General features: G+C 44.8%; 1 protein-coding gene across 1 annotated transcript in view; it reads left to right on the top strand.

The window, feature by feature from the left end:
* The window catches only part of LOC144693549 (cytosolic carboxypeptidase 2-like), a 51,532-nt gene extending 49,613 nt beyond the window's left edge, over positions 1–1,919 (top strand). The window contains exons 16-17 of the mRNA XM_078563393.1: positions 945–1,221; positions 1,910–1,919. Of these exons, the coding sequence (XP_078419519.1) occupies positions 945–1,221; positions 1,910–1,919 (287 nt within the window). The remainder of the gene's footprint in view (positions 1–944; positions 1,222–1,909) is intronic.
* Positions 1,920–12,994: the final 11,075 nt, after the last annotated feature.

The raw sequence follows: 12,994 nt of genomic DNA, 5'->3' as shown, positions 1-12,994 counted from the left end.
GCCGAGGACAGAAAGGTCAGACTGCGATTAAGGTGGAGAAATGAAATGACAAGTGAAAAGAATATCAGGAAGATGCTTGTGGACTGAACAGAGATATTCCGCAAGGGGACCACCCATTCTGTGTTGTGCCCAATGGAGAGTCAACCCCTATGGTACTCCAGCAACCCCCCCCCACCCACCGAGTGTTTGCCCCTCTGTCCACTATCCTGAACCCAATTCTCCACCCCTCTCACCGGGGCCTCCCAAACTGGCCCAACAGAAAACCCCATTTACCTTCTAATCCTGCTCCATCGACAAGTGTTGTTATTGACTGCCTACAGTCCCAGCAATGGCCACTGAGTGACTGGGACTAGAGAGCTGCCGGCCATTTGATTGAGGGACTTAGGGCAACCTGGCCTTGCGGAGGTGCGTTCACCCATGACTTTTCAGATGGGGAATGGGACCACACCCCTGCATAAAATTCCAGCCATATGCACTTTCTAGGAGTAATCACAAAACATTAGAAACAAGCTATTTGGTACAAGCTTGAGCTAATGTTGTTCTGGGAAATTCTTGGAAACAGTGGGGACCTGACATAACCGGATGCCTGCTGTTGGAGTTTCAGCAAGAGACCAGCAAACATCCCAACACCCTTTTAGGAATTTCAGGGACTAAGTGACGGCATCAGGCAGTATCAGGACCGGAATGACATGGTGAGAAGCAAGTTAAAACTCCCTTTACAGTACCCTATCAGTATGCTTCAGTGTAGAGCAGAGCATTCCCTACTGTGTGTTCGGGTGTCAAGTGAGGATGAGATTGGACTCAGCAGTGATCGCTCCCATATATGAATAGTCTGCTGACTTTTAGCTGCCTAGGTTCAAACATTAGACTCAACAGACACATTACATTGAGTGACTCTGGCTTTCAATTTCAATTTTTGTAACATTTTTTCTCTCCTTTCTCAGTTTTCAGTGAGGAGGAGGTGAATACCTCTGATGATGCAAATAAGATGTTGGCAATCACAGGGGAAGGAATAGAGAACCAGGCTGGATCAGATCAAAGGACTGCATTGACACAAATGTGGCGGGGCATGCCTTCACACAGCAGTGTGTCTGCAAGTAAGCAGCTATCAGGGGTTGTCTCCCGCACCTTGTCAGCAAATTCCACCAGGGGTAACTTGCCAATGACACCAAAATACAGACCAGAATTAAGGACCAGCAAAGAGTCAATCACTCAAAACAGGTGAGGGAAAGATCTGGACAGTTTCACTGATTGTCCTCGCTTATTTAACCTCTGTGATACCTGTGTATCCATTCCTAGCTGTTATCCCAGGTCTTGTGTGCACAGCTAGCCACCCATTCAATCTTCACATAGCCCTTACCTGGAAGTCAACATTCGCCAGTCTCCTTGCCTAGTGTTGTCCAATAGTACCAGCACATGTGGCTAATTGGGAACCCGAATATTGTGAGTATGAATACTGAATGAAAAAAACAAATCTTTTTTTGCTGAAATTGGGCATGTGATTTCAATTTACATGACATAGGCTTCTTCTATTTTACCTTTTTGTGTGTTTGTTGGTAAAATGGTGAGATGAAGAACAGTGTATGAATGTTTTATTTATCATTGTGATTGTTTAATTTCCTAGGTTACTAAATAGTGGCAGATATTTGTTAATAAAATACCTGAAATATATTTACCTGTATTTTATGTTGGACAATTCCTACTAAAATTAATGTATATGGTTGAAGTGTTTTTGCCATAACCACACCTGGTGCTCAGTTAGCAATTTCTACTGGACAACACTGTCCTAGTCAGTATGTAAACCTGAGTTTTACCTTCCCACTACTGAGGGCCATACCTTCAGCTGCCTAGGTCCTAAACTCTGGAGTTCCTTCTCTAACCTCTCAACATTTCTCTTTCTTCCTTTTAGACATTCCTAAAACCTAACTCTTTTGACCAACTTTGATCACCTGTCCTAATATATTCTCATGCAGCTCAATGTCAATTTTCATATAATAACGCTTCTGTGAAGAACTTTACGGCATTTTACTATGTTAAAGATGCTATATAAATGCAGTTTATTATTGATAATGCATGCATAACATTAGCTGCCCAATCTTGTGTGCACCCCCACTTACTGCCCTCCTCACTTGGTACACATCTTCCCTAACCATCCTCTAACCCATGTACATATCTCTATGCATAACAAACTGGGATTATAACCACTGGAATATAACAGTTGGTGCTCTGAAGTATGGGGTTATGGCTTAGCAATGGATTTTGAAAGTACTGATTGGAAGATACAGGGGTCAATGTCCTGATTATTGATTTGTAATGGGGTTCTGCTGAATTCTAACTTAAGCTTGGAGACAGTTATTTAGAATTGAACTGAAAAAAAGTAAAAGATACATCGCTTCTTCAAAGATAGCCAAGTCAGAATGAAGGTTAATGCCATGGGGCAACATTTTCCCCCCGTTGTGGGGGGGGTGTGCGGGAGCGGGTGCGGGCAAGCGGGTTCCCGATCGGCGCCCCCAGTTGGGGGAGTGCTGCCATATTACGTGGGCGGGCCAATTAAGGCCTGCCCAGCGCGACCTCTGCCAGGAAGCTCCCTGTGCGGGTGTGAGGGGATTTCCTGAGCCACGCATGCACATGAAAGAGCGCACAGATCTCCCTGAGGTAAAGTGCTGCCTCAGGGAGATCGGCTCAGGTTTGAAACATTAAATAAAGATGAGAAAAAAATGTTGCTGCCATGTCCCTTCATGTGACACTGTCACATGAGTTGGGACATGTCCATAATTTTTATTTTAAAATATTCTGAAATTTTTAAATCGCTCACGAAACGTTTTTCAGAAGCCCGACAGGGCTCCCGGCCTGCCCGCCAACCTTAAGGTTGGACGGGCAGGTCCATTAATGGTTTCAATTACTTTTTTAATGGCCTTAATAGGCTGTTGACAGGTTGGCGGGCACGTAGCCAACTCGACTGCGCGCCCGCCCACCTGAAAATGTAAGTGACACGGGGTGGACATCGGGACACCCACCCGACGTCACCCCGCATCATTTTATGCGTTGGTGACCTCGCCAACTGGAAGATGCAGCCCCATGATGCGTAAGCTACCTGTCCTTCAATAAGATAAAAGCAAAATACTGCGGATGCTGGAAATCTGAAACAAAAACAAAAATTGCTGGAAAAACTCAGCAGGTCTGACGGCATCTGTGGAGAGGAAGACAGACTTAATTTGAGTCCGTATGACTCTTCATCAAAACTAAAGAGAAATAGAAATGTGGTCAAATATAAGCTGTTTAAGGGAGGGTGGGACAGGTGGAGCTAGGTAGAGGGCCAGTGATAGATGGAGGCAAAGGAGAGATTGCCAAAGATGTCATAAACAAAAGGTCAAAGGGGTATTGACAGTGGTGATATTAGCTAAAGGATGTGCTAATGGTGACATTAAGGGTAGAAAGCAGGAGGAGCAAGTAACAGATGGCCCTAGTGGGGGTGGGGTGGGGGGAAGAGATCAAAATAGGCTAAAAGGTGGAGACAAAACAATGGATGGAAATTAATTTTAAAAATAATAATGGAAATAGGTAGGAAAAGGAAAAAATATATATTAAAAAAATAATAATTATTAGAAAAAAGGGGATCAAAAAGGGGGTGAGGATGGAGGAGAGAGTTCATGATCTGAAGTTGTTGAACTCAATGTTAAGTCCGGAAGGCTGTAAAGTGCCGAATCGGAAGATGAGGTGCTGTTTCTCCAGTTTGCGTTGAGCTTCACTAGAACATTGCAGCAGGCCAAGGACAGACATGTGGGCATGAGAACAGGATGGTGTGTTGAAATGGCAAGCAACAGGAAGGTCTGGGTCATGCTTGCGGACAGACCGAAGGTGTTCCGCAAAGCAGTCACCCAGTCTGTGTTTGGTCTCTCCAGTGTACAGGAAACCGCATTGGGAGCAGCGAATGCAGTAGACTAAATTGAGGGAAGTGCAAGTGAAATGCTGTTTCACTTGAAAGGAGTGTTTGGGCCCTTGGACGGTGAGGAGGGGGGAAGTAAAGGGGCAGGTGTTGCACCTTCTGCGGTTGCATGGGAAGGTGCCGTGGGAGGGGGTTGAGGTGTAGAGGGTGACGGAGGAGTGGACCAGGGTGTCCCGGAGGGAACGGTACCTACGGAATGCCGACAAGGGGTGAAGGCAAGATGCGTTTGGTGGTAGCATCATGCTGGAGTTGGCAGAAATGGCAGAGGATGATTCTTTGAATGTGGAGGCTGGTGGGGTGATAAGTGAGGACAAGGGGGACCCTATCATGGTCTGGGAGGGAGAGGAAGTGAGGGTGGATGCGTGGGAGATGGGCCAGACACAGTTGAGGGCCCTGTCAACCACCGTGGGCGGAAAACTCGGTTAAGGAAGACATGTCAGAAGAACTGTTTTGGAATGTGGCATCATCGGAACAGATGCGACGGAATTGAGAGTATGGGATGGAGTCCTTACAGGAAGCAGGGTGTGAGGAGCTGTAGTCGAGGTAGCTGTGGGAGTCGGTGAACTTGTAATGAATATTGGTGGATAGTCTATCACCAGAAATTGAGACAGAGGTCAAGGAAGGGAAGAGAAGTGTCAGTGATGGACCATGTGAAAGTGATGGAGGGGTGGAAATTGGAAGCAAAATTAATACATTTTTCCAGGTCCTTCAATGGTTTGGATCTCCTAGGCTATCTTCCTTTATCCCATGTGTGAAATCCAGAACTAAGCTTTGTGCTGGGTTTGTGGCAAAAAGGGGAACTGGCTGCAAGTAGAAATGATTGCAACCTACCTTGGCCCACTGCTCAGCTTGTTGGATCAGGCAATTTGTATTTATCCAGCCAGGTGTGACACACTGGCCTTCACTGCCTAGAACACATTGCAAGCTGTCCTTGTAAATGTCTTTCTGCCACACTGAAAGCAGATGTCTAATGTAAGGTTGATGAAGAAATTCTACATTCTGCTTGTTGGCATTAACTGGCAGGAGAATGCACAGCTAAATATCCTGGGTTCAGTGTGATCATGAATGAGCTGCAGACAGGCAAGTAGCTGCTGAAGTTTTGCAGCAGCATCTAGTGGAACCACTGCTGAGTGGCTACATGTGTGTCTGTGTTGTTGTCAGGATGATGATAATTATTTACCTGCGCATTTCTTGTAGCTGGGCTGCTCCCTTTGTCACTCGTAACAAGATCCTGGAACCTGTTGTTCGCTAGCACGGACTTGGACCTTCGCTTATTTGTTGTCCAATGGCTAACTGGTGACTATCCTCCTTCAAGAAAGGCAAGAGGGGTGTCCTTGGGGCTTAGGTGGGTTCAAGGTATAGCCAACGATGAAATATTGGAGCTGAGTCAGATTTCTGTTGTAGACTTGATATGTTGAGGATGATATATTAATATGGATGGAGGATTGACTAACTAATAAGAAACAGGGACAGGGTAAATGGGTCATTTTCAAGTTGGCAAACACTAACCAATGGAATGCCATAGGGATCACCGGGGCCTCAATATTTATAATCTACATTAATGACTTACATGAAGGGACCCACTGTACTGTAGCCAAATTTGCTGATGATACAAAGATAAGTAGGAAAATAAGTTGTGAGGAGCATACAAAGAGCCTGCAAAGGGATATAGATAATATAGATATGTTGAGTGAGTGGGCAAAAATTCGGCAGAGTATAATGTGGGAAAATGTGAAGTTGTTTACTTTTACTTTATGAAGAATAGAAAAGCAGAATATTATTTAAATGGAGAGAGACCACAGAATGCTGCGGTACTAGGATCTAGGTGTCCTTGTACGTGAATCACCAGAAGTTAGCAAGCAGGTACAGCAAGCAATTAGGAAGGCAAATAGAATGTTGGCCTTTATTGCAAGAGGACTGGAGAATAAAAGTAAGGAAGTCTTGCTGCAACTGCACATTGGTGAGACCACACCTGGAGTACTCTGTACAGTTTTGGTCTCCTTATTTAAGGAGGAAATAACTTGCATTAGAAACAGTTCAGAGAAGGTTCACTAGGCTGATGCTTAGGATGAAGGAATTGTCTTCTGAGAAAAGGTTGGGCTTATACTCATTGGAGTTTAGAAGAATGAGAGGTGATCTTATTGAAATGTATAAGATTCTGAGGGGACCTGACACGGTAGATGCTGACAGAATGTTTCCCTTCATGGGGGAATCTAGACCTAGGGGTCACAGTTTAAAAATAAGGGGTCTCCCATTTAAGACTGAGATGAGAAGAGTTTCTTCTCTCAGAGGGTCGTTAGTCTTTGGAATTTTCTTCCCCAGAGACCAGTGGAGGCTGGGTATATTCAAGGCTGAGTTAGATAGATTTTTGATGTACAAGGGAGTTAAGGGTTATAGGAAGTCAGCAAGAAAGTACAGTTAAGGCCACAATCGAATTAGCCACAATCTCACTGAATGGAAGAGCAGGCTTGAGGGGCCAAATGGCCTACTCCTGTTCCTATTTCTTATGATCTTCGAACCAGGCAGGCCTGCAATACTTAGAGGCTTTGTTAATAACTGGAAAGCCCAGGTGACTCATTAACAGAACTTGAAGGGATGGAGGTGTCATGACAGTATAGGATTCTTCCCAATTGGCTCCTGATAGCCATGCAAGCCACTGACCTAACAGGCTTGTTGGTTCTAACCAGACAAGCAGCTGCCAAGCTCACCAACATTCTGTGCTGGTAATTGGTTTGGCTTTAGCTGGTTCAACTGCAGCAATACCAATGTGTACTTTGCTAATGTGCATGGGATTGGTCCCTTTTGAGGGACCATCTGCACCCCATAGTAGGCATATAAGCACCGTACTTGTATAGGTTTCTCAGTAGTTTAGAGATTGGTAATGGGTTTCTATGCCAGTCAAACACCCAGCCAACCAAAATTAAATAGACACAGAAGCCATCACCTAAACTCACACTAATATGATCTCCCTGCATTCCAAGCATAAACTTCATGTAGATACACAAACTTTGCATAACACATAGTATGCATTCCACCACATCATTGTGCCCCAAGGATTGAACTTGCTATGGATCTTTTTGTAGTTCTTAGCCAGTATGTAAGTTCTTTTCCTGTTATTTATAATGCAGTAAAGCTGTTATAAAGACTTATTATGCTAAATGCAATATTGAATTCACAGAACATCATCAGCTGCCTCCAAGCCAATAATGTGCAATTGTTTAGCCTTCTTGGATATGTCACGTGGGAACCAAGAGGAAACTGCAGGAAAGGGAGGGTCGCTCCTGCCTCAGCACTGGGTCACATGCCTGATAAATAAACAACAAGAACCCGCAAGTTACTCTCTGCAGAATGGGAATGATGCACAGCAGCAGAGGAAAAATCTGAAAATGGGTATTAAGGAAAGTCAACATAGATTCCACATGAAGACAGAGAGTTCCTCATTGAGCCAGAAGAAGAAGTTGAGAGTGTGGGCAGATAGGACTCCATTGCATCAAGATACTAGGATTCAGAATTACAGTGTTGAGCAAAGTCATGGTGAAGCCAACACTCTCTCAAGTATCTACACTGAGGAAGTGGCAGAATCACCAAAGTCCAATTTATTGAAATCCCTGAAATGGGGCTTAGTACCATCTCCTTACAGCACTTCAGCTGTCTTGATGGATAGGGTTGGGACCTGAGTCCAAGTACTTCTCTACTGACTGGTTACTCTGACGAACCAGGCTGCAGTTCCCTAGTCAGGGAGAGGGGATTTGTGTCTTAGGCTCATATCAATAAATAGTTTAGTTTAAACAATTGATTATTTAGGATCAGATTTCTCCACATACATAAATCTCACTTCAGGTGCCTTAGTTCAGTGAAAGACAGGTGTGTTAACAGAACAGCTTATGTACACAACAGCAACATAACCAAAAAAAGTAAACTCAATCAATCTGTTGTCAGCCAAGCAGGCAAGTACAGATCAACTACTACTTAGATTTATCTTGTACTGAGTTCCCAGTGAAGTAGGACAGTTTCATTGTCTGTTAGATTCTGGCTGTTAGATCTTAAATTGATTGCTTAGATGGACAGTTAACAAAAAACATTTAGAAAGAGGAAAATGGGACTGCTTTCATTCTCAACAGAGCACTGTCCCCAAGAACATCATGACCCCCTATCAGAGGAAATATTGATTTCTGGGAGCGATTGCACTGCTTGAGGTAAATAGTCCGAGGAAGAACAATCAGAAGATTCTGCTTGGTAATGGAATGAAAAGGGGAATGCCAACTTCTGAATCCAAAGTGATCTGGAATTCCATAGGTGGAATAAGAGTCATTAGTGAACTGGTACCAGACAACAGCCATCTCAACAGGAAGTCAAAGGATTTTCATTTTAAAAGATTCATCAATGTATTTTAATTTGTTTTCAGCAATAAATGTCAACTAAAAGAAAGAAAATTACACTTTGAAAAACTGGATTGTGAGATTCATTCCTCTGTCCTCTTCCCTTGCTTTTCATAATTTATTCATATTTGTGTGGGTGTATGTGTATTTCTGTGAGACAGGTCCATTCTGGGTACCAACACATTTCTGGATCTTTCTCCCCTTCACTTTCCGACTCCATCCCTTCTTGCAATCTCAGCCCTTGCCATTTATTCATGATACCCTCCGACCCTCCTCTCTCTCTGACTCTGAACAATCTGTCCTTAGCACAGGCCTCAGCTTCATCTTCTTATGCCCCTACCAAAATGAATTTCAAGCTCGGCATGATGCTGAGCTCTTCCTCTGTGCCTTTGACTCGACGCCCTCCTCTTTGGCCAGGAGTTTTTCCCTTGTACAGCAGACCATTTTACATGTCTTCAAAATTCTTCCTCCAATTGAAACTCTCCTTCTTTACTCTTTCCTTTTCTATATCTTTTTTTGAGAACTGCCAGCATTACATCAGCCACCTCAATTTCTCTGCCTTCCTCATTCACTCTAACCTATCTCTCTCTGACCTTGCAGCACTCCTTTCATTTATGGTCCAATCCAATCATTGTCATAAAACCTGCTGACAATGGTAGTGCATTGTTGTTTGGTGTTTCTACCTCTACCTAGCAGAGTCTGAAAGCCAACTTTCATACTTCCTCCTGCCTCCCCATTGATAACGACCCTGACCACTGAACATTAAACCATTGTTTCCAAGACTGTCACTGATCTCATCTCCCCTGGAGAACCTCCCTCCACAGCCTCCAATCTGATAGTTCCCCAAACCTGAGAAAACTGCCTCTATATTCTTCCCAAGATCCACAAGCAGGACTGCCCTGATATATTCATTGTTTCAGCCTGTTCCTGTCCCACTAAACCGATTTCTTCTATTTTGACTCTATTTTTACCCCCTTATCCAGTCCCTTCCCACCTACATCTGTGACTCATCTGGTGCCCTCTGTCATTTCATCATTTTCCTGCTTCCTGGCCCGAACTGCCTCCTTTTTTATCATGGATGTCCAATTTCCCTACACCTTCGTTCCCACTATCAGGACAGTCTGTGGGTTCTCCGCTTCCTCCTTGAATGAAGCCCAACTAGTCCACATCAGTCACCACCCTCTTCCACCTGCTTGAACTTGTTCTCACATTAACAACTTCACTTATAACTCCAATCACTTTCTCCAGACAGATGTTGCAATGGAAACCGGCATGAGATCTAGCTATGCCTGCCTTTTTCTGGGCTATGTCAAACAGTCTTTGTTCCAGTCCTACTCAGACCCTCTTCATCACCTCTTTTTCAAATACATTGATGACTGTATTGATGCTATTTCCTGTGCTTTTGCCCTGAAACTTTCATCAACTTTTTGCTTCCAATTTTAATCCTTTCCTTGTCTTCACATGGTTCATCTCCAACTCTTCCCTTCCCTTCTTCGACTTGTCTTCTCCATTTCTCAGGATAAGCTATCAACTGATATTCACTATTAGTCCACTGACTCCTACAGCTACCTTGACTACACTTCCTCTGTTTCATCTAATGACTCTATTCCATTCTCCGAGTTTCTCTGTTTGCATTGCATCTGTTCTGATCATGCAATTTTCCATGATAACACTTCCAATATGTTTTCCTTTTTCCCCAACTGAGGATTCCCCTGACATTGTGGCAGACAGAGCCCTTGACCATGTCCATTCCATTTCCTTCACTTCTGCTCTGACCCTTTTCCTTCCCTCCCAGACCATGATAGGGATCCTCTTGTGCTCACCTTCCATCGCACCAGCCTCCATATTCAACAGATCATCCTCCGCCATTTCCACCACCTCCAGTGTGATGCCACCACCAAACACATATTCCCCTCCCCTCCTCTTTCAGCATTTTGAAGAGAACATTCCATCCACAAAACCTTGGTCTACTCCTTAATCACACTAAAAACAGCTCGCCTTCTTCCCACTATGACTTTCCATGCAAACGCAGGAAATGCAAAACTCTTCAGGTGAAACAGCGATTTACTTGTACTTTTAATTTAGTATGCTGTGTTCACTGCTCACGATGCAGTGTTCTCTACACTGGGGAGACCAAATGCAGATTGTGTGACTGTTTTGCAGAAAATCTCTGTTCAGTCCACAACTTCTGATGGGTAATTAGGGTTGGGCAATAAATGCTGGCCTTGCCAGCAAGGCCCACATCCCATGAATAAATAGAAAGAAATTATTTTACTGAAATTTCTTAATGTGATGGTTTTTCCTATTATTTAACATAATTGGATTTCTGCATTCCATCTTCTAACTGTCACTTGCATTTTTAGAGCGGTATTTAATGGAAATGACGGGGCTCTCGCCCACCGGCTAGAGAGTTGGTGATAACCATTCTTCACCTCTTTTAGGGAAGGTCCCACCACATTAAGTCCCACTCAGGTTGACCTTCCCCAGGATCAAGAGCCCTGAAGATGGAAGTCCCGCTTACTGAGAGCTGCCGGCTGGCAGTTCTCGGTGCTCATCAGCTCCAAGGAGGTGTAGTGGCTGCTGGTGGCACTGCCTCGGAAAGGCCTTGGATCAGCACCAGATCCCATGGTCCCAGGCCATCAGGAGAGTGGGGCAGGAATGGGGTTTGTGGAGAGGGGGTCGCTGGTTGGGGGGGGAGGAGGGGTTTGCAGCAAGGGCGATGGGGTGGTGCTCCACAGGCCCCTCCCCTTCCTGATGCCTGGTTCCTCAATCAGGCACTGAGTACCTGACAAAGAGGGTCACCCCTCTTCCCCCAGTGTCTGAAAGCAAACTGCATTAATTGCCCACTTAAGGGCCTCAAGTGACGGCTGTTGGGAAGGGTCAGGAAGGCCGTCCATGAGCCTTCTGCACTGGATTTAATTTTGGTTAGGAGGGAAGGTGATGGTGCCAACCCGCCATCTCCCTTCCGATTAAATGCCCTCCCTGCAATACACTTGCCATGGAGTAGGGTTTTAAATTCCCCCTTAGTGTGATTAATGCAGTTTCTGAAGAAAATGCACACTTATTAATCGAAGTCAGCTGGGATGGACATGATTGGCCAACACATTTTTTGCTTATGCCCATGCTGGGGCAGTTTATTTCAGTGGTGAATCGACATTAACAGATCTAGCACCTTTTACAGCCACTGAGGCCTGCCAGTGCAGCTTTTCAATGTTGCTCACGTTTCTGAGATCAACTGATAAATAAAAAAAAACATTTTATACAAGTAGGTGCCACACATTAGCCAGATTTTACGGGTGACAGGGTTTCCCACCCATCATCCAAAGAGACAGTGGGGAACACATCCCCACCGATGCTGACTGCCCTGCAGCCTTTTAACGCTCCAAGGTTGGGTTAATGGGCTGGAGGTGGCGTTTTCGCCCCTCACTTGGGACGAAATTCCGCTCAGAAAGTTGCCGGCTGATTGGCCACCAGCTTTGTAGTCCCAGGAGTTCCATGGGAGCAGTGACCAGTGCTGACAATTCAAGCAGTCCCCAGATTTCTAAGTCCTGGAAGCGTTTGTGCAGGCATTGTGGCAGGGACAGCAGGTGAGGTCTAGGGCTGGTGGAGAGTGCAGGTTGGTGGTTGTGATGATCCAGGGGTGGGGGCTGGAGGGACACCATGTGGGGGAAAGTGCTCAATCGTGAAAGGGGGTCAGTAATGGAGGTCCATCCCCCCCCAAATTTCCTGCCCAAGGCTCAAGCAGAATGACTCATCCCTGATCTACTCCTGCTGGCCATAAAATTGCGGTAGGGTGGCAAGTGGCCCCTCAATTGGGCTGAGGGTAGGCAGGCCAGCCTAAGCCTTGTCAGCCCCGACAAAAAGTCGGAGATGGGTGGGAAGACAACCCATGGAATTTTACAGACACCCTGCCATCAGCAAATCAGCCAACATTCTGCCCAAAGAGTTGCCAACTCTGGTTGGACATATTCCAGGAGGTTTTATCACAGGATCTCCCGCTTCCAATCATCCTGTCCAGTTAAACGGTGTTCCTAATTTAAAATATTTTAATAAATTATAAGCAAAAATGAAAACCAACACACAGTTTATTTTTAATGCTCCCCATGATTTTTGTTCTGGGATGCTCAAGGCAGTGTATAGAAGATTAACCTTTACTTCTAGAGACCCTAGCGCAAACCTGGACAGTTCACAACCCTACCAATACACACTACAGTAGCACATAAAATAAAACCTACTAGCCATCTTTGTTCTTCTGATGGTGATGAGGGCCCAGTTTCTCCTGAAACTCCAGATTGTGGGTCTATACATCCTTCACTGGGCATTAAAATGTGCTGAGATGGGCCAGTGTGCTAATATCACGAGCCATATTGCATTGTGACACATGGAGGCTGGATTCACCTGGTTAAAGGAGCAGGTGTACAGAATGGCATGGTATAGGAATCATACTTTTTCAAACTTGTGATGTCCTTCTCTTCACCTTGGTCATCCCTAATAACTGTTGTCCACATTTGCCTAGAGTACACAAGGACAGATTAAAAATACACTATGTTGAAAAGAGAGACATGTTGTGGACGCTTTTCATCTTGCACTCATCAGGACAAATGCAAGAATGCCAAATTTCAAACGATCGCAACAACTTATACTACAGGAAAAAAGGTTGGCAAGTCGA

This window comes from Cetorhinus maximus, chromosome 18 (genome assembly GCF_964194155.1).
Source record: "Cetorhinus maximus chromosome 18, sCetMax3.hap1.1, whole genome shotgun sequence".
Lineage (NCBI taxonomy): Eukaryota > Metazoa > Chordata > Chondrichthyes > Lamniformes > Cetorhinidae > Cetorhinus > Cetorhinus maximus.
Note: the sequence above shows the minus strand (reverse complement) of the source record. Positions and strands in the feature narration are given on the sequence as shown.